This window comes from Sorex araneus, chromosome 8 (genome assembly GCF_027595985.1).
Source record: "Sorex araneus isolate mSorAra2 chromosome 8, mSorAra2.pri, whole genome shotgun sequence".
Lineage (NCBI taxonomy): Eukaryota > Metazoa > Chordata > Mammalia > Eulipotyphla > Soricidae > Sorex > Sorex araneus.
The window spans coordinates 47,575,082-47,596,588 of NC_073309.1; the positions used below are offsets into that span (position 1 = coordinate 47,575,082).

The following is a 21,507-nucleotide window of genomic DNA, read 5'->3' on the forward strand; positions in this document are numbered from 1 at the left end:
CCCTCATGGACATCAGTGAGTTCTGCCCTGGAGGCCACAGGGCACTGCCAGGGGGACCCTGGTGGTTCCTGGCACCACAGGACCCAAATATTTCCATGTCCTTGGGTCTTCACATTGAACTGTCAGTTGTCTGAGAACAGCTAAGGGAGCCCCCAGACCCTTAGAATCCCACTTGGGAAGCCAGACAGGAAAAGTAAGAAGAGAGGCCGGTGACATGGTACAGAAGATAAGTATAGCTTGCTTTGCATGTGGCCGGCCCAGGTTTGATCCCTGGCACCCCATATGGTCCCCCAAGCATCACCAGGAGTGAGTCCTGAGCACAGAAGCAAGAGTTAAGCCCTGAGCATCACCAGGCGTGGCTCAAAAAGCCTAAATTAATAAATAAAATTTTAAAAAGAGAAATAATGGCTTAGTTTGTGGTATCTACAGACTAACCACTAGATCAACAATACTCAGACACACAGTCTCTCTCTCTTTCTCTCTCTCTCTCTCTCTCTCTCTCTCTCACACACACACACACACACACACACACACCAACATATACGTGATGACTAAGAAGATTGCCAGTCATTGCATCAAAGTCCAGTGGGACTTGGTGGTAGAGAAGCAGGGTGATAAATCTGTCCCTGAAGTCACTGAAGACCACTGTCACTGTCACTGTCATCCCATTGTTCATTGATTTGTTCGAGCGGGCACCAGTAACGTCTCTTATCATGAGACTTATTGTTACTGTTTTGGGCATACCGAATATGCCACGGGTAGCTTGCCAGGCTCTGTCGTGTGGGCGAGATACTCTCGGTAGCTTGCCGAGTTCTCTTGAGAGGGGTGGAGGAATCAAACATGGGTTGGCCACGTGAAAGGCAAATGTCCTACCGCTGTGCTATCCCTCCAGCCCTACTGAAGGTAACCACACTATTATTCCCATTTTATTGACTAAGTGACTGAGGCTCTGAGAGGCAGAGAGGGGGAGTCATTGTCCCAAAGCCCTAGAGCTAATCCATTTGCAGTCTGCAATCTGCAGTGCATGCATTTGTGTGGGCAGGCATCTGTGTGTGTGTGGGAGGGGGGGGTGTATAAAAGACTAGTAAAGAGAAGCCAGAGCAATTACACAGCAGGTAGGGCACTTGCCTTGCTTGCTGCTGACACAGGTTGGATCCCTGCCATTCTATATGGTCCCCGAGCACTGCCAGGAGTGGTTCCTGAGTGAGCCAGGAGTAAACCCAGAGCACCACTGGGTGTGACCCCAAACAGAAAACAACAAAAAGACAACTAAAAAGGGGAAGGGTCTGGTCCAGCATCTGCCTGTGACGGTGACAGTTCAAAGGGCTAGATTTCTTACTATCTGCAGGACAAACCACCTAGTGCCCTGAGCAATGCCAGGACAATCCCTAAGCACTGCTGAGCATGGCTCCAAAATGAAAAACAAACCAAAGTAAAATAATAATGGTAATAATGATAATAACCTAGCTGAGGTGGCCAGGGAGAGGCTCAGAGGGCTGGGCACCGTGGCTGGCATACACAGGGCCCCATTCAATCTCCGGCACCCCCTGGCCTCCCAAGAACCACCAGGGTTAGCCCTTCTGGTCTCTAATACTGCTGAGGGACCCCCTCCCCCCAAAAAACACAAAGAATCTAGTGGGCTGGAGCAATAGTACTGTGGGCAGGGTGCTTGCCTTGCCTGTGGCTATTTGGGGTTCAATCCCCAGCACCCCAGATGGTCCCCCGACGCCTGCCAAGAATGATCCCTGAGTACAGAACCAGGAGTTAAACCCTTAGCACTGCCAGGTGAGGCCCCCAAACAGAAAAAAAACAACAACAACATAACAAAGAACCTATTTTAGGGCCTGGACTTGCTCTGGTATAGTCTGTCAAAAGCCTGAGCATTGCCATGGGTTTTGATTATTCTATTTACTGGGGCAATGGCGGGGCTTGGCCACAGTGGTGATGTTCAGGGGCTCCTCTTGGTTCTGTGCTTGGGGGTCGCTCCTGGCAGAGGGGACTGTCTGCAGTGTCTAGGACCAAACCCCGGTCTGCCACATGCAAGACAAGTGCTTCAAGCCCAGAATTGCTATGTGGGCTCCCCAGTCCTACCACCAAGCACAGGGATCACAGGACACTGCAACTGTGTGCAACCTCTGACCTCCGATCTCTCAACAGCAAGAAAAAGGGATGGGGGGAGTGGGGAGTAAAATAAAAAAGGCCAACTTACCTGGTTAGACACTTGCATCCTTTCTTCAAAAGGCTCTTACCTTTCTGAATGGAGTCTACGTTCCCACGGTTCAGATCTCAAAGGGAGCCCGAGAAGGTCTCGCCAGATCTGGGAAAGTCTCCTTTTCTCTCTTCCCATCTCCTCCAAGGCCTCCTGCTGGCAGTCAGCACCTGCTGCGTCTCCTCCAACCTGCCCTATCCCGGGTCGCTGACCTCCTTCAGCCAAGGCTCTGGTGCCCACCTCCCCGTGTCTGGCAGTCTAGATGGCGCGTCCTGGTTCCAGGGGCACGACACCCAGCTCCCGGCCACCTTCTACATCCCTGATGCCCGCACAGCTCAAGACCCAGAAAGCGACTCAGCGGGCGTAGACGCCCGGAGGGCACGCAGGAGTGCCAGGGCGCAGCCCCACGTCCGTGGTGAGTGGGGCACCAGGAGGGAGGGCGGGCTGGCAGGCATCAGGCCCACCCGAACGCAGCCTATTCCCAAGTGACCCGTGTCCCCGGGGCGGACCACTCCAATCTCACCAAGGCAGCACCCACTTTTCGAGCTCACCTCTCCCCACAACAGTCCCAGGCCCGGCTGCTTTCAGCCATCGTTACTCACGTGTGCGAGCCCCAGTGTGCCTGCCCCAGTGTGCCTGCATGCTGTCTGGACCCCACGTCCTCCTTCACGTGCCCTGAGTGGCCAGAGCACGTGGCCTCGCCTCCAACCAGCAAGCCTGGTTGGTCTGCTTAGTGGTGGCATGATGTCACATCCGCCATTCCTGATTGGCCTAAGGCAAGCTAGGTGATTGGCCCCGCAGGGAGGAGTGGGTGGGGTTGGAGTAGGCTCCACCCCCTGGTGAGTTTTCAAGTGTCCAGGCGTTTTGGGGGCGCCACTGTCACAATTTGCAACCGATTAACTTTCATTCATCATCTGTGGGAGAGGGACAGAGGTCTGTGGGGAGTAGCCTTTGAACTCACCTGCGTTTTTAGGACCTCTTTGGTCCTGGACTTGAGCTTTCAGATCCGGGCCAGTAAAACAAAGCCCCAAAGTCCCCCACACCATCCTCCCATTGTGCCAAAAACCAGGGTGATCTAAACAACTGCCATGGGCAGTCTTGTCCTGGTGTGGCCGTCCCCAGCACGCTTGCCTGTGATCGAGGTGTTGGCTGGCTTGCTCTCCTCAGGGACCTCTGTCAGGCTTGCAGATGACGTCATCTCATTGAGCTGAGCAAAATCCTTTCTCCGTGTCTGGGTGCTGCTGTTTCCCCTCGTCCTGACCAGCTGGTCATGCAGGTTTTCTCCCTGCCATGCTTTCTCCTCCATCCCTCTCCTGTTTCCGTACACCTCAGCCCCCAGCTCCCTCCAGCCCTGGGCCCCTGTTCTTTTTCACACCATCTATGAGTGTCCTTCCTTGCCAGAGTACCAAAGATAGTACAGTGAGCAGGACGCTTGTCTTGCATGTGGCCATTCCGGGTCCCATCCCCAACATCACATATGGTTCCCCAAGCACTGCCAGGAGTAATCCCTGTGTGAAGAGCGGGGAGTAAGTCCTGAGCACCACTGGTGTGACCCAAATACAAACAAAAGAAGAAATCTGCACCAGTGCCACCTGCTCCAAGAAGTCCTCCTTGATCCACCTTGCCTATGACAGGCTTACACCACCTCTGGCCAACTCTGCATTCTCTTCCTGTTTCATCACACAGCACTTGCCAGGACCCCTTGGGTGCCTGGGTAGGACACATGTAGAGTTAGTCCAGCCAAGGGGCGGGGAGCCAGGGTATTGCTACACCAGCCCAGGTCAGTCCTTGGGAAGTCTGCCTGCCGGCCCACGTGCACCACTTTCTGCTTATTCCCCACCATGCTGAATACTGCTCCACGTGTGGAGGGGGCTCTGCGGGCAGCACAGGGCCTTGGTTCACGGAAGCAGTGCTGTGGGTTGGATGTGATAGGGGGAGGGTATGAGGCAAGGGCATCCCAACATGCACACGCACATGCATATGTACATGCACACGTATGAACACATGCACGCACACACATATGCACACATGCAAACACATGTACGCATAGGCACATACACACATGCATATACATACACACATGCACACACATATACACAAAAGCACACATATGCGTGCGTGCACCATATATGCACATGCACATATACACACGTATACACACATACATTGCACACATGAACACAAACATACATATATACAGTTATACACACATATTGCTGTTGCTGACCTCTAGCCTCAGAGGCACGCCAGGCCCCAGGGGTGAAGAATAAATGATTCTGGAGCCTGGGCTACCCCTAGCAGTGCTCAGGTGCTATTGACTCTGTGGTCAGAAGTGACCCCTACAGTGCTCGAGGGACTATGTATGATGTTGGGGTTCAAATCAGGGTCCGCTGCCATGGGGCAACTGCTTTACCCCCACCCCCTGTCTTTTTCCTCTGATTCTATTGAATGAATGAATGAATGAATGAATGACGGGGGCTGGCAGAGCACTCAGGGGTGTCCGACCTTGTGGCTTCCTTCCCTGTGGACACAGCCTCCTCATCCAGCTTTTTCCTGAGTACGTTCCCGAAGGCTGTCAGTGGTGTCATCCAGAGCCAGGCCAGCTACACAGTGGTGCTGAAATGTGAGCTTATGAACAGCCCCCAGGCTGTGCTGACATGGACCTTTAATGGACGACTGTGCCAGACCGGCGGGCTTCTGCTCATCCGGCGGCTGGCCTGGGAGCATCTGGGCAGCTACGTGTGTGAGGCCAAGAACGGCACGGAGCAGTTTTCCTCAACCCCTCTGACCGTCACACTGCTGGGTGAGTTTCCGGCCCCACCCAGGCATCTGCACTGCACAGGTCAGGAACCAGTTTGCCAGGGCCTTTTACTTGGGGAGCTCCCATGGTGCTTAGGGGGCTGAAGGCCATTCCCAGCCCACTGGGATAGCGGTTCAATGCAAGGACCTGAGAAGTCAATGCTTCTTGGGCCCCACAGTGCTCGGGGGTCCCCAGGACTACCTCTGGCGAGGCTCAGGGGGCCATGCAGTGGTGGGGATCAAACTCTGGGGAGATGTGATTTTGTCTCTCACCTGGCTGGACCCTGGAGCCATGTAGCTGCCCATGGGACCCAGTGGAACTCAGAAATTGCCCCAGCCTAAGTCTAGAGCAATAGGACAGCAGGAAGGGCATTTACTTTCCATGTGGCCAACCCAGGTTTCGATTCCCAGCATCCCATATGGTTCCCTGAGCACCACCAGGAGTGATTCCTGAGTGAAGAGCCAGGAGGAAGCCCTGAGGGAGCTGGAGGGATAGTACAGCAGGTAAGACACTTGTCTTGCATATAGTCAACCTGGGTTCGATCCCCGGCATCCCATATGGTCCCCTGAACACTGCCAGGAGTGATCTCTGAGTGCAGAGCCAGGAGTAACCCCTGAGCATCATCAGGTGTGCCCCCCAACAAAAAAAAATAAAATGGGAGAAAGTCCTGAGCATCGCTGTATGTGGCCCCCAAACAAGCAAACAAAAAAATTTAAAAAGGAAATCTTCTGACCCTTCCACCCAAGAGACAGTGAGGTTTATTAGCCCCTTTTATAGATAGGAGTCTGTGGTCCAAAGAGATGATCTCAAGAAAACTGCAGCTCAGCCTGGGGGCTGATCCTGGCTGTTTGGCTCCTGTCCTAACTGTGTGCTGGCTATGTGCAATCTTGAGAAGACCCTGGCCCCTCTTTGTCAGCCCTGCCTCTGGAGGGAAGCACAGATGCAGACAATCATACCTGGACATGTGGTTCCACCAATCAGTTTTGGGACCGAGTTCTGGCTCCACTACTTCCAGGCTGGGTGACTCTAGACCTTGACTCCTCTGGGTCTCCTCGTCTGCAAAATTGTGGTGGTGGTGGTGGTGGTGGTGGGTGGCAGATAGACAGTAGCGCCCACCTCACAGTGCAATAGGGAGCATCCACGGAGCTTCACAGGGCAAGGCTTAGACGAGACACCAGCAGGCTCAGGAAGGGAGAGCTGGTGCCATTGCTACCACCGGCCAGATTATTGTCTTTATCGGTGTTGTGTCTGTTACCCTGTGCAGTGACCTGAGGCATCACAGAAATGGGCCTGCAGGGACCCGGATGGGACTCAGTGATTCATGCATGTTTTACCTGTGTGAAACCTGGGTTCGGTCCCTAGCCTAGAGAAAAGAAAAAGGGAAAGAAATGAAATTGGGGAGCAGGTTGAAAGTGGGTTCACTTCTCATGCCTGTGCCTTTCTGGATCAGAGACCTAAGACTAGTACAGCTTTCTTGGAGCTGGTTTCCTCCTGTGCCTAAAGCAGGTGATCCTGTATAATGTGGGTCACCGTGTATTTCTCTGCAGGGTGCTTATGAGGAAAAGAAAAGAATGCACAAGTGGGGTTGCAGAGAGCTTAATGGGCTGGGTGTAGACTTTGATGCTGGAGGCCCAGGTTCAATCCCCAGCACCACATGGTCCTCAGAAGCACTGCTGAGGTTGGCACCTGAGCCAGGAATAGCCCCCACACACTGTTCAGTATATTCTCTAGACAAAGCAAATAATTCTTTCAAGAATTGTTTATAGGGGCTAGAGCAATAGCACAGCGGGTAGGGTGTTTGCCTTGCACGCGGCCCACCTGGGTTCGATTCCCAGCATCCCATATGGTCCTCTGAGCACCACCAGGAGTAATTCCTGAGTGCAGAGCCAGGAGTAACCCCTGTGCAACGCCAGGTGTGATCCAAAAAGCAAAAAAAAAAATTGTTTATAGGGGTTGGAGCGATAGCACAGCAGGTAGGGCATTTTCCTTGCACACGGCCAACCCAGGTTTGATTCCCAAAATCCCATATGGTCCCCCTAGCACCGCCGAGAGTAATTCCTGAGTGCATAAGCCAGGAGTAACCCCTGAGCATCGCCGGGTATGACCTTAAAAAGCAAAAAATAAATAAAAAGAATTGTTTATAGTGGCCTAGAGCCATAGTACAGTAGGCAGGTACTTGCCTTGCACGTGGTCGATTTGGGTTCAATCTCCAGCACCCCATATGGTCTCCCGAGCCATGCCAGGAGTGATTCCAGAGCACAGAGTCAGAAGTAAGCCCAGGGCACTGCTGGGTGTGATCCCAAGCCCCCCACCCCCAACCCCACAAAAAGAAATATTTATTGAACGCTAAAATGACCCAAGCTACGATGCGTGGTGTTGGGATCCCTCTGGTGACCAAGAAGGCCCTAGTCACTTTCAGAAGACTCTTGACCCATGGAAGGATTCAATGGGGAAGCACTGGATCCAACAAGGAAGTCAGGGAGGGCTTTCTGGTGGTGGTGGTGTGGGGGAGGAGGTGTATCGAGCTATCGAGCTAGCTTAAAATACATAAGAATTATCTAAGTTAAGGGTAAGAGGAAAAAGGCATACATGTCCTTGTAGGAGCCAAAGTCTTGGAAGCAGGTTAGAGGAAAAGGGATGAGTTTAGAGACTTTAGTAGAACAGGGCTGGTGGGTTGTGTTACAAAAGGCATTGGGGGAAGCAGGCATGGAGAGAGACAGAACTGATCTTGTGGTGGCGGGGACTTGAAGGCAAAGTCGAGGGACCTTCTCCCTAGGGAGGGAGGAGCAGAGTCAAGGCTGGAACTTTAGGGGCTGGAGTGATAGTACAGCAGGTAGGGCATTTGCCTTGCACGCGGCCGACCCGGGTTTGATTCCCAGCATCTCATATGGCCCCCTGAGCACCGCCAGGAGTAATTCCTGAGTGCAAATCCAGGAGTAACCCCTGAGCATCGCAGGATGTGACCCAAAAAGGAAAAAAAAAGTCTGGAACTTTGGCTTCTGCAGGGGAGACCGAGGCAGGAGAGCAGGTAGGGGAGGGGTGGCAGAAGGGGCTTATCCCAGTTGCACCTCTGTTTTGTCTGCAGAGGGCGAGCCCATCAACCCTGCAAGACCGGACCCGTTTGAGAACTACTACTTGACCGGAGGACCAGCCATCGGCACGCTTGTGGCGGGAATTCTGGGGGCTGTGGCGATGGTTGTGGGTGCAGGCTTCGCTGCCCACCAGTGGAAAAGGTACCTCCAGCCTCCCCCACCCCTGCCATCTCTCACCAGACTCCCCAGGGTCCCCACGCTGCAGAAGCCAAGATAAAGGTGTGCCTAGGGACTTGGGGCTCCCTCAGAAAGGATGATGGGGTCCCAGGGGATCAGAGACAGAAGAGGAACCAACGTGTGCCCATCAGCAAAATAGGGGTGATGCTGAAAGCCCCTGCTTCCTTGACTGTGGCAGAGCATGAAATTTTTCTTCCTTTTTCTTTTAATTGGTTTTGGGGTCACACCCAGCAGTGTAACCCCAGGTGATGGATGCTCAGGGTTACTCCTGGCTCTGCACTCAGGGATCCATCCTGGAGGTGTTCAGAGGACCATATGGGGTGCTGAGGATTGAACTCAGGTCAGCCGCAAGCAAGGAAAATGGCCCCAAGAAGGAGATTTATTTTCCCTTTTTGGTTCGGAACCACACCCAGTGGTGTTCCTGCTGCCTCCTTCCCGAACAGGAAGAATACGGCCCCAGCCGGCTGAGCTCTCGCCCAAACCCCGGGAATGAATTTGAAAAGCATCTGAAGTGGGAGGTGGTGGTGGTGGGGGCACAGGAAGCACCATGTTCACGTATTTATAGGGGGGGAGTCCCTGGTGAACCAACAGTCCCCGCCCCCTCGTCTCCTTTCACCCCTCATACTGACAATAACCTGGTGGGGCTGGAGTGACGGTTCATCAGGGAGGGCATTTGCCAAGCACCCCGCAGACCCTGTTCCATCCCCAGCACCTCACAGGGTCCCCCGAGCTTCACGTGTGATCCCTGAGTGCCGAGCCAGGAAGAAGCCCTGAACACTTCCAGTCGTGCCCCACCTCACCCCCAAGTTGAATTCAACAAAAATGAGCTTCAGCCAACTGGGCACGGGGCTGCTGGAGAAGGGCAGGTGCCATACATGGGCAAAACCAGGAAGGATCCCTGAGGTTCATCATAAGCCCAGGAGCCCCCCAGCTCTACCCATCTGCTGGCCTGTGGGGTTAGGGGGCTGCAGAGGGAAGTCTTATGGATCCATGCCCCATCTGGAAGCAGAGCTAGTGATAGCACCTCAAAGGGGCAGTGAGGGGACATGGGGCAGTGAGGGGACATAGGACAATGCAGGTACAGTGGCCACATCTGTGAGCTCGCCAGGGGGATGAACAATTCTTATTCTTTCTCTCTTGTGCCATCCACAGGAGGAGAAACAGAGGATAAGGTGAATGCTGTGAAAACAGGAGCACTTGTCTGCGAGTCTGCACTGCAAGAGTGGGAAAAGAACGCCGGGCTGGGGGCAAGATAAAGTTCCCAGGGGGATTTGCCAGACCCACCCCACCATTGACTGATCCCTTTTCCCCCATCTCCTTGGGGGTTGGGGCTGTCAGATTCTCTCTTGCCAACCTGCCAACGCTGATGCAGGTGAGGCAGAAACAGCATCGAGTCTCTGTTCATTATTTCTAGGTTCTTCAATATTCCCAAGAATGAAAATATTGAGTAATAAAGATGCTCAGTCTCAGAGTTGGAAAGCAGAAAAGTTTATTGGAAAGTAGGAGAGAAAATAAAAGGAGCTGCCCCGTGGGGAGGAACTTAGTATAGGACTAAGTTAACTATGACTCTTTTGTGAGGTTTTTATAGGAAAACCAGGTCTTTGTGTGACGGAGAATGCAGGGAATCTACAGGGTGGTCTGGTGGTTTGTCTTTCTGGTCACCTGCCTCGGCTATTGTTTATTATCTTAGTCTCCCTGTGAGCATAGGCTCTGGGACAGGATTTTATGATGAACAATTGTTAACTCCCTGTTTATCCAAAAAAGCCCAGGAATTTTCAGGAAGCCAAAAATGTAGGATGGGCTGACACAAAGCAGGATTAGTCACAGCAGCTGGCAAGGCTTCTTTCAATATCCGTCCACACCTCTAGGGTCTCAAATCTCTTGAGCTCTCAAGCAAGTGCAGTGCACCACACTGCAGTGCCTGTGGATGAATTCAATCAAAGGGTCCAGAAAGTTCTCCAAGAACCCAAAAGAGTCATCTGTTAACTCCTTTTTTTTTCTTTTTGGGTTACGCCCAGCGATGCTCAGGGGTTATTCTTGGCTCTGCACTCAGGTATTACTCTTGGCAGTGCTTGGGGGATATATGGGATGCCAGGGATTGAACTCAGGTTGGCTTTGTGCAAGGCAAACACCCTACCCGCTGTACTATCGCTCCAGCCCATCATCTGTTAACTCTTGCTGTGCCATGAATGATCACATATCCTCCATGCTCACAACTCCTCACTAAACTTTGTACCTTAAAATTGGGGCCTTAACTATAGTAGGGTGGGAAGAGTGTTTGCCTTGTGTGCAGCCAACCCAGGCTTCATTCACAGCATCCCGTGGGGTCCCAGAGCACTATCACAGGTGATCCCTGAATGCAGGGCCAAGAGTAAGCCTTGAGCACCACCTGGTATAGCCCTCCAATCAAAGAAAGTAAATATAAATTATTTCAAGTTGGAGAGATAGTACAGGAGTGAAGTATTTGCTTTGCATTGCAGCAGAACTCAGTTTGATCCCCTGAATGAATATAGGGTCCCCCAAGCACTGTCAGTGTTAGGGTCCAGTGTTGATAATTTCCCCCTCTCTGAACCCACACAAAGAGTTCAGCCAGTAATGCAACACACAAGTGGAGTTTATTAAGCCAGCTAGCTGGGGTCAAGCCTTCTAGGCACGCAGGCCCAAGCAAGACCCCGAACAAGGGAAAAGCCGCAAATTTTATAGTTAGTGCTTACATCTGCTTACATCCTAACCCACACATATGAATTTTAACAAAAACATAAGTGAAAATGCAAGTTTCAGGATTCACTCATGACTCAGAAGAAAACATACTTTCAAATAGTACAAACAAGCAGTTACAGATAGGTGATCTAGACATATTTTCAAAACATTCTGGTTGCTACCCACCCTGCTTGTGTCTGGGTGGCTTCTATAGACAGTGAATAGCAGTTATGAAACTATTTGCCAAGGCCGAGTTTTCACCCCAGATGACCTTCCCTCACAGATGGCCGGGGGAAGAAGCAGGGGTTTTAAGAAAAACAAAAAGGTTTAAGTAAAACAGGACGTGGAGCAAAACCGGGTATGATAGAGTCACTCCTGCCCTGCTCTGTGTCCAACATCAGAAGTGATTCCTGAGCACGGAGTCAGGAGTAACCCCTGAGCACTGTAGGGTGTGTTCCAAGCCCCGCAGAAAGGGCCTATTTAGGGCCAGGGAAATAGTTCAGATGGTTGCATGCTGGAGGCCTGGGTTTAATCCCAGCCCCACATGGGCCCCTGAGCACTGCCAGGAGCAGCCATGAGCACTGGGAAGAGCAGCCCATGAGCACTGGGAGGAGCAGCTCTGTGACTAAGACCTGCTGATTCAGCCCAAACCCCACCCTGGATACTCTGGGTCCCTTTCCCTCCTCACTCACCTCCACCAGCAGGGAAATTAGTCACTTCCTGTCTGTGAGTATCTATAATCAAGTCCAGGTCCTCCTGGTTCTCAGCAGTGACACAGCAATAACACCAGCTAGTGTCCATTTGTGACTGGTCAGTTGTGGCAAGCCCTTTGGAACAGCGGTGAGGCGGGATGTTCCTCCTGCCTGAACATCAGCGGCTTCAGAGAGAGCTCCTTGATGTTCCTGGGTTGGAATCCAGCCCTTGGCCCATTTGGCGCCATCTGCTGTCCAGCTCCTCATTTCGCTTCCCGTCCCCTCAGCTCAGTGGGAGCAAGAATATATCTGTCACACCTTGTGTGCTCAGTAAAATCTGTGAAGATGAAGGAGGGAGGGGGGGAGAGAGGGAGAGACATTGGGAGAGAGGGATGGAAGGATGCAGGGAGGGAGAGCGGGATGGATGAGATGTTAAATCCACAGGACCAGAGCTCAGAGTCTCAGAAATTGAGAGAGGAGAGCTGGAGCAATTGTACAGCAGGTAGAGCATTTGCCTTCCATGCGGCTGACCCAGGCTTGATCCCCGCCATCCCATAGGGTCCCCCAAGCACCCACAGGAGCTGATCCTAAGTGCAGAGCTAGGAGTAAGCCCAAAGCACTGCCAGGAGTGATTCCTGAGCCAGGAGTAACTTCTGAGCATTGCTAGGTGTGGCCCAAAACCAACCAAACAAACACTTTTTTTTACAAGCTAAAAGATATAAAGAACTTTATTTGATAAAGAAGAAACTTGAGGCAATGAGAATGCACAGATAAAAACCAAGATCAATTGTTTTCCTATCACATAATATTTCACTGGTTTCAGTTCAAATGCCTGATGTTATTATGAGTCACCAAAGCAAATATTGTTTTATTGCTTATATGCATAATAACACTCTTAATTATCTTCATTCCAATGACTTTTAAAAAAAAATTTTATTGGGGCTAGAGAGCACACAGCGGGGAAGGCGTTGCCTTGCACGCGGTCAACTCGGGTTTGATTCCCAGCATCTCATATGGTCCCCTGAGCACCACCAGGGGTAATTCCTGAGTACAGAGCCAGGAGTAACCCCTGTGAGTTGCCAGATGTGACCCAAAAAGCAATAAATAAATAAATAAATTAATTAACTTTATTGAATCACCATGTGGAAAGTTACAAAGCTTTCAGGTTTAAGTCTCAGTTATACAATGCTCGAACACCCATCCCTTCACCAGTGCACATATTCTACCAACAAGAATCACAGTATATGTCCCCCCTCACCCCCCCCGCCTGTGTAGCTGATAAATTTCACTTTACTTTCTCTTTATTTTGATTACATTCAATATTCAACAAAAACACTCACTATTATTGTTTGGAGTTCCTCCCCCCAAAGTCAGACCTGCTAAAAAGGAAGCATTTGATAATTTGTTTTCTATTGCTGAGAATGAAGAGACATATGGTTGCGCAGCTGCTATTGCCACCAAACACATTTTTTTCAATTAATGTAGGTAGCACTGTAGCACTGTCATCCTGTTGTTCATCGATTTGCTCAAGCAAGCACCAGTAACGTCTCCATTGTGAGACTTGTTGTTACTGTTTTTGGCATATCGAATATGCCACAGGTAGCTTGCCAGGCTCTGCCGTGCAGGTGGGCTACTCTCGGTAGCATGCTGGGCTCTCAGAGAGGGATGGAGAAATCGAACCTGGGTCGGCCACATGCAAGGCAAACACTCTACCCACTGTGCTATTGCTCCAATTGATGTAGGCATCAGGGAAAATTTTCCAAGGGCTGGAGCACTTGCTTGGGCCTCAGGTTCAATCTCTATTACCGTGTGGGTACAAGCATTAATGATGTATGCCTAGTGACCTCCAGTTATGCTATGTCCAAGCAATGTCATTCACCAGTCCTGGCTCGGCTGGCTCAGAGTTGCTGGAGAGGTATCCAAAACTTTGAATTTTTCCTGGGAGATCCAAAGAACAAAACAATGCAATGACAGTGCATTGCCTTGTGTGTGTGTGTGTGTGTGTGTGTGTTGGGGGGGGGTGTTCCCTAATGGCTAGAATAGGTATGTGATGGCTGAAACCCAAGCAGCCATGCTGAGTCATGTGGTAACTATGGAGGGGAGCAGAATGATAAATCCAAAGTGAGCTAGAACCAGTGTACACCGATGCAGATAGCTGATTTACTAACACACCCTAGAAAATGGACATCTGAAGATATCATGAAGTCCCCAAACTATTCTGTCTTTAACTTATTTTTGGTGATGCAAGGAATCGAACCTAGGACCTCATACAAGCAAAGCAAGAGCTCTGCCACTGAGCCTCTTCCCCAGCTCCTCATCCTATCTTGCATTCCTCTAGATCGCCTCTATGTGGAAGAAGAAACAAATTTCCTTCCTAGGCCACTGTCCTCCACCCTAGCCAGGTCTAATCCTTATAGATACAGTGAGTGCTGGGGCTGAAATCACAAATTGTAAAGATTTCAAATACTTTGTGGCCAAAGATCAGGAAGAAGAGTGCCTGGCACGAGTGAATCAGTTACTAGAAAAGAAAGTCTGAGCCCAGAACAAGCCCTAACATGGGGACCAGAGAGTAGTAGGAAAGCATTTGCTTTCCACGCTGCCAACCTTGGTTCCTTTCCTGGCACCACAGGGGGTCTCCTGAGCACCTCCCGGAGTGATCTCTGAGCACACAGCCAGGAGATAGCCCTGAGCACAGCAAGGTGTGGCCCCAAAACAAAACAAAAAAATTAATCCCATAGGAAGGGGCTAGGTCCTATTCATCCCATAGGAAGGAGCTAGGTCCAGGAAGTAAGACTTCCACCAACATGAGCACTGGGGCTAGAGCGATAGTACAGCAGGTAAGGTGCTCATCTGCACGCACCCAACCTGGGCTCAATCCCCCGCACCCCAGAGAGCCCTCTGAGCACAACTAGGTATGATCCATGAGTGCAGGGCCTGGTGTGGCCTGAAAAAAATAATAGCAGAGGGGCCAGAGCAATAGTACAGCAAGTAGGGCATTTTCCTTGCATGTGGCCAACCTACGTTCAAACCACAGCATCCTTTATGGTCCCCTGATCATCTCCAGGAGTAATTCCTGGGTGTAGAGCTAGGTGTAACCTCTGAGCATCGCTGGGTGTAACCAAAAAGTCATAAGTCAAAACTAAATAAAAATAAATTAAAAAAATAGCAGAACCCAAACCAAGAAAACCTAGGCATCTGATGACTGAGTTGGAATTTTACAAAACAGTGGTGGTCAGGGAGATGGTGCAAAGGTCTGGGACATATACTTTTGCATGCAGAAACTCTGGGTTCAAACCCCAGCACCACGTGGTCCGCTCTGAGCAATGCCAGGAGTGGTCCTCCTTCACAGAAGATAATAAAGAGTGAGAATTATTGGGGTAAGATGAGGTGAATGAGACGTGCTGGGCTGAGGGGACAGTGCATGCAGAAGCTCAGGGGCAGGAGAGGCTGCATAAGCCCAAGCTCGGGAACAAGGGAAGGCAGAGAGAGAATATAGAAGGCAGAGTGCTCCCCTTGCGTGCTGACAACCCTGGTTTGATTCTGGCACCACATAACGTCCCCTGAGTACTTCCAGGGGTCACCCCTGAGCACAAAGCAGCACACAGTCCCTGAGCACTGCAAAGTATGGGTCAGACCTTTCCCCAACTGAAAAATAAAGAGACTGCTAAACTATTCATGAAAACAAACTCATTTCCTCTCTCTCTCTCTCTCTCTCTCTCTCTCTCTCTCTCTCTCTCTCTTTGGTTTTTTGATTGTTTGTTTTGGGGCTCACTTGGAAGTGCTAAAGGTTTACTCCTGGCTCTGCACTCAGGGAGATATCACAGTGGGTAGGGCATTTGCCTTACACGTGGCCGACCTGAGTTCAGTTCCTCCATCCCTCTTGGAGTGTCCAGCAAGCAAGCTACTGAGATTATCCCGCCCGCATGGCAGAGTCTGGCAAGCTCCCCGTGGCATATTCTACATGCCAAAAACAGTAACAACAAGTCTCACAATGGAGCCGTTATTGGTGCCTGCTCGAGCAAATCGGTGAACAATGGGAAGACAGTGCTACAGTGCTACAATGCTGCACTCAGGGATCACTCCTGGTGGTGTTCAGGGGACCACATGGGATTCCAGGGACCAAACTTGAGTCAGTTATGTGCAAGGTCAAGCGCCTTGCACACTGTACTATCTCTCTAGCCTCTGAAACTCATTTCCTCTTTAATAGTGAAGCAGAATGAGACCTCTAGGAATCGCCCTACAGAGAGTGTCACATGACTCTGTGAGACAAAGGCCAGGGCTGAGGACAGGGTTCCAAAAGGTGGACTTTGGATCCAGCTCAGGAGACACAGGGTGGGGTTGCATCACCCAGTACAAGTGGCTGCAGGAAGGGCAAATGCTGCCCAAGCCCATGCACTGCTTGTGCCCATATGGCCAAGTTCATGTGTCACCCCAGCACATGTGTCACCCGCATCTCTCCTCTTGAGATATGCACTTTCACGGTTCCATATCTAATGCTGGGTGTAATGATAAATAAGAAGCTGTATGTAATGAGAATTATGAAACTATAATGCAAATTAAGAAAATGTGATGGGGACTGGGAAACTGGAACTGACCCCTAAGTTAAACAAGAGAAGGGAAGGAGAAGCATTCCTTTAATGACCCAAATCAACCGAGTTAAGGGCCCACCAGCCCAGGTTGATGGGAGCACACTGGGCTCGATAGATTGATGGAACACACAGGACATGGTGCCTGAAGGCCGCACCAAATGGGCAGGAGATACTGACTGACATTGACTGTTTTTCTTTGGGGTACCTGAAGGCCGTACCATGCAGGAAAAATGCATTGGTTATTTTCTTTTGCTTATTACCTCTGTATCCCCTATTTCACTAATAAGAATGTATATAGATTGTAGCTCATTTTATTTTTTAAATATATATTTTATTTTCATAAGAGTAGTTCACAATAGTTTATTACAGATAATATTTAAACACCACCAAGCACCTTCCCACCACGTTAAGAGGTAAGGTGTGAGGGTTGTTGTATTTCATTTTGGTGCCATTTAAGCCCGAATATAAGAGAATACAAGTAAGGATATTAGAAACCAAACCAATGTGTGATACTTTTGATAAGTAAGTGAGGTAGAGCATAAGAGGTTGCACGGCCACGAGTGTGGCCGCATACACCATGAAATTCTGCGGAGCTCTCTTCTGGGAGCTTTAGTTTATAGTCTCTGGGTCTTGGCTGTTGATGGGATTACATGGTGCTGGGGCAGTTTGTGGTGTGACTGTTAAGCTACTGGAAAACGAGGGATCTGGGTAGAGGAGGCCCAGTCCCCATACGAGAGGGCTTAGAGGTCTCAGTCACGGGTTCCCTCGTACCTGGATTTTCCTGCAGGTCTGCTCTCAAATGAGGCTTGTCCCCTCTTGGGTGGGGTCGTCCGAGCATGTGGAGAGCAGCCTTGAGCATGGTGGCATTTGGGTTCTGGAGGTTTTCGGCTGCCAGGGTGGTTCTGCTTGGGGTGGGGAAAGAAACAACTTGTCCACTTCTGAGGTGCTCCAGTGAAGACAGCCTGGCAAGGGGTCAGAGATTCTGCGGTGCTCTCTTCTGGGATGTAGCCCACTTTTAGAGGATAAAAGAGAGACCCTCTCAGCAAACTGGGCTCCAAGTCTCTTTCTCTTCTGTCTTGGGGTCCTCAGCGCTGAGCTTCTACTAAACTCACTATCCTATCCTGTCTCTCTCTGTTCTTTCATGGCTCATGGCAGCACAATACTGGGATGTGTGCAGGAGCTCTCTCCAACCTTGGAGAAGCCTGCATCTCTTGAGCTCTATACTCTCTCATTTTCCCTCCCTCCTCACCTTCAGAAACCTCCAAATAAAATCTGTTTACTTAAAAAAAAATAGTGGCTGCAGGAGTCTGGTTTCACTTCCTCCTCTGGGTTTTGGGGGTTCCTAAGGGGATCAGGCAGGAAACAACCCCTAAGAGGTTCCCCCAAAAGTCTGGGGGGAAGGAGAGAGAGGAAGTGTCAGCCTGGCAGCCAGCCAGCTGTAGGATGACAAGAAGGTGGGGTGACAACCCTCTCCTGGGCTTCCCTTGCCATCCCAAAGCTGTGGCGGAGCTTTGGGATACAGTCTTACCCCCACATCTACATCACCCCGTTGTCTGCTCATCCTCTTGCCGCATCCTCATGGGGAGAAGGACCAGGCTTGTCTCTGCTGCTCTCTGGCAGGAGAGGATACACTGAGGGTCTCGCTCTGCACACGGCACTCCAGGGCTCTCACCCGCCAAGCTAATAGGGATGCCCCCAAGTTATTGGGGGATCTTACCAGCTCCAGGCACCACTCATGATTACTGCCATTTATCCAGCATATCATCAAGCACTTCAAAATTGTGTAGCGCTTTGGGGGTCAGAGAGATAGTTCAGTGGGTAGGGTGCTTGCATTGCACACGGTTGACCTGGGTTCAACCCCAGCACCCCATAGTGTCCCCTGAGCTCTGCCAGGAGTATCCCTGAGTGCAGAGCCAAGAGTAAGTCCTGAGAACCCCCTGGGTGTGGCCCAACACACGCACACCACACACAACACATACACACACCAAAAACACACACTCATGTGCGCATATCCCCCCCACACACAGCAAATACACACACCCCACACAAACACACACGCATGCACATGGGAAAAACAACTGTGTGACACTTCTTTTCAACCATCAGAAGATTTTAAGATCTCCTACTGTAGCAGAGGAAAAGGGGCAGGAGAATTGATCACCAGTGCTTGGAATCATCAGTTATTGATGGATGAAACCGGGATTTGAACCAATCCAGGAGCGGATCCTCCCACCCTGCTGCCCTCGCACACCCCCAGGTCCCAGTCCCCATCTTGCTCTCCCGCCCTTCAACACCTCCACACTTCGCCCTGACTTCCTTTAGGACAAAAGTTTCACTTCTGAGATATCCTAAAGCTTTGTTCCGCCGCCTGGTGTCCCTCAGCAGGTAAACACCCACCACATTTCCACTTTGCTGCCAGGAGTAGCTGATAACAAATCACCAATGTCCTCCCAGAGCCCTGCTGTTTATCATAGGTTGTCCTGGTACCCGCCATCAGCTCCTAGAAAGGAAGACTGGGAGGGTGTGTGTGGGTCAGGAGAGGCAGACTGCCAGCGCCCAGAGGGCTGGAAACTCCCCAGAGACCCGACCCCACCCCTGCTGAGGCCAATTCTGATGCATTTGCTTGAAGGAACAAGCAAATGAACAGCAAATGAATGAATAAATAAATAAATGAGACTGCATGCAGGCCAGGTCTGTCTTTGGGAAGAAACAACGATTTGTAGAAGGCTGAAAATCAGAAACAGGTGAAATAATACTTCTATTTGTTGCTTCAAAGCGGACAGGAAGGAGAGGGAAATGACTTGGGGTTGTTAATTACACATATTTGCGGCATCCTCTGACCAGGAGGTTGGTAAGTAATTCCCAATGGGTTGAATTCCAGGAAAAGAGCAGCTGCCCAGGGGGACACTCCCCCCACCAACTCCAGCACCCCTCCCATAAGCTGGACTTTCCTTCCTGATCTCCTGGGACACACCTCCCAAACCAACTGGACTTTCCTTCCTGACCCACTGGGATATAATGTCTGTCTGCCCTCCTCACCCTCCCTCACCACAGACCTGAACTTCCTGGCAGAGAAATGGAGATTTCTGTCCCGCTGCACCCTATCTGTCAGCACATGCTGGGGACTCCTCTTCCAGGGCCCTTCCAACCCCAATACTGTTCCTCTGTGGCCCCACTGAACTGAGACCCCACCTCCTGCCTGGATCTCTGCATCCTGGCTTTGTCACATCATTTCTCTTCATTTTATTTTTATTTTATTTTATGTTTTGGTGTGGGGGGAAGTAGCTTTTTAAATTTGTTTCTGAGCCATGCCAAGTGGTGCTTAGTGCTGACCCGGTGTTTGGGGGTCACTCTCATGGCTGATCAGGAATCATGAAGTGTTGGGGACCAAACCAGGGGTCTCTTGGGCTGGAGTGATGCTACAAACCAGCAGGACACTTGACTCATGTGCGCTGACTCCAGGTCCTCTGTTCTTTCATTTATGGATCTCTCTCTGTCTCTGTCTCTATCTCTCTCTCTCTTTCTCTCTCTTCCCCTCCCTCATATTTTTGTTTTTCTAGACCTGGGTTGGTGTCAGGACACTTACACAGCGCACGACTCTGTGGGCGCTCGGCCCAGCCTGGTTCATCTGGTTCCGTCCAACAGATGTGGGCCCACAGCCTCCTGCCCCAGAGCCAGCCAGCTGCTCCTTTGTTGGGTGCCGGCTTGTCGGGAACAACTGATCAAGCTGCTATGCAACAAAATAAATTTTTTTAAGGGATCAGAGAGATAATACAGCAGGTAGGGTGCTTGTCTTGTGTGTTATTGACCTAGGTTCAATCCCCAACACCGCACATTGTCCTCTAGTCTCACCAGGCATGATCCCTGAATTCAGATCCAGGAGTAAGTCCTAAGCACCACCAGGTGTGGCCCCCAAACAAACAAGTAGAACATGAATTCAGGATGAATCCTTACCTCAAAACCTTCAAATTGCCCATCTCCATAAAAAGTAAAGACTTCATGGCAGTCCATCAACTAACAGACAAGAAACACCCACAAAAGTTGTAGGAGCTCCTCCTAACTTTTTGAATATCTCTGTGTCTTCTGAATTGGGCTTCACCTCTGCTTATTAGGCTGCTCTCAGTCTCAGGGCCTTTGCACATGCCTTCCTTTGCCAGAAAAGGAAACCTCTTCTCCTCATTCACTTACATTTAAGTCTACGTTGGTGTTTTCCACATCCGTCAGCTCTCACAATCTTTTGTAGCTGATGCAGGACCCTCCCCCCTTGCCCAGTTTATCCCCAGAGACTGGGGTGCAAGAGGCGTAGAATGGAGTGAGGTGGGCTCCACATCTGATGTGTGAGCATCAGTTGAAGAGGGACAGCCTCTGGCTACCCAGCACAAAGAGAGGAGGCTGCTGGAGCCACAACGCTGGGGGCCTCTTGGGAGGGAGGAAGGGAAAGCCCCAAAGATGACAACATGACCCAGAGAAGGAACCGGACCACAGCTACCCTTTCCAGGTGCTGAGATCACTCAGCAGCTGGGAACCAGGGTCTGGAAAACCCAGAGCTTCCCCGAGATCAGCCGCACCTTCCCACTGAGAAATTCACCCCAACACTTGGGGGAAGGGGAGATGCCCATCCCAGGCCTGTGTCACTAGGGGGCCATGGGGTCTGAATAAGAGGGAGTTGAGAGAGAGACAGAACCTTCCCAACGGCCCTGAGTCCAAAGGGGAACATTCCAGAAAGATAGATGTTCCAGAGTCCAGGGCAGAGTTGCTAATGGCCCTAGTCAGGCACTAAGGGCAAGATGGACATCGCAGAGAACCAGGAAGTCAGCACGGGGTACCTGGAAATCTCCACGGTTCTGTTGCTGAGTGTGTGTCTCTGTCCCCACTCAGTTTCCTCATGTCATGACAGACGTTGGTCTTTCTGTCAACGGTTTTCTGTTCCCCCCCCTGCCCTCCAGAAACGTTCTGTGGGTTTCCTAGGAATGTTTTGGGTTCCACCCTGAGTCACCCCAGCGAGCCTGAGTGTCTGGGGTTGTTTCTGCTGTACCCTCAGTAACCCTTCCCCCACCCCCCATGCCCCTGGAAAGAATGACCCCTTCTCCTCTTCAGCAAGCTGCTACGTCTATGAAAAGTCAGAGCGACAATAGCCTGATTGTTTGGGAGTTCCTGGCAGCTGAGGGAGCGGGACCCGCTGGCCAGCATGGGGCTGACCAGGAGCGGAATTCCACCTTACAACCCCCTGGAGAGCGAGTCTTTTCCC

General features: G+C 50.9%; 1 protein-coding gene across 1 annotated transcript; it reads left to right on the top strand.

Moving 5' to 3' along the window:
* Window positions 1-547: 547 nt before the first annotated feature.
* Window positions 548-8,746, top strand: IGSF23 (immunoglobulin superfamily member 23). The gene is made up of 5 exons (XM_004621429.2): window positions 548-611; window positions 2,358-2,624; window positions 4,743-5,012; window positions 8,095-8,242; window positions 8,722-8,746. The coding sequence occupies exons 1-5, from the start codon at window positions 548-550 to the stop codon at window positions 8,744-8,746; spliced, it is 774 nt and encodes a 257-aa protein (XP_004621486.2).
* Window positions 8,747-21,507: the final 12,761 nt, after the last annotated feature.

What these genes read in the sequence shown, in the direction of transcription:
- IGSF23 (XM_004621429.2), top strand. Translation starts at nt 548, where the DNA reads ATGACTAAGAAGATTGCCAGTCATTGCATCAAAGTCCAGTGGGACTTG. An exon ending in CTTGGTGGTAGAGAAGCAGG is followed by an intron (nt 612 to 2,357) that starts GTGATAAATCTG and finishes ATCTCCTCCAAG; the next exon opens with GCCTCCTGCTGGCAGTCAGC. An exon ending in TCTGACCGTCACACTGCTGG is followed by an intron (nt 5,013 to 8,094) that starts GTGAGTTTCCGG and finishes TTTTGTCTGCAG; the next exon opens with AGGGCGAGCCCATCAACCCT.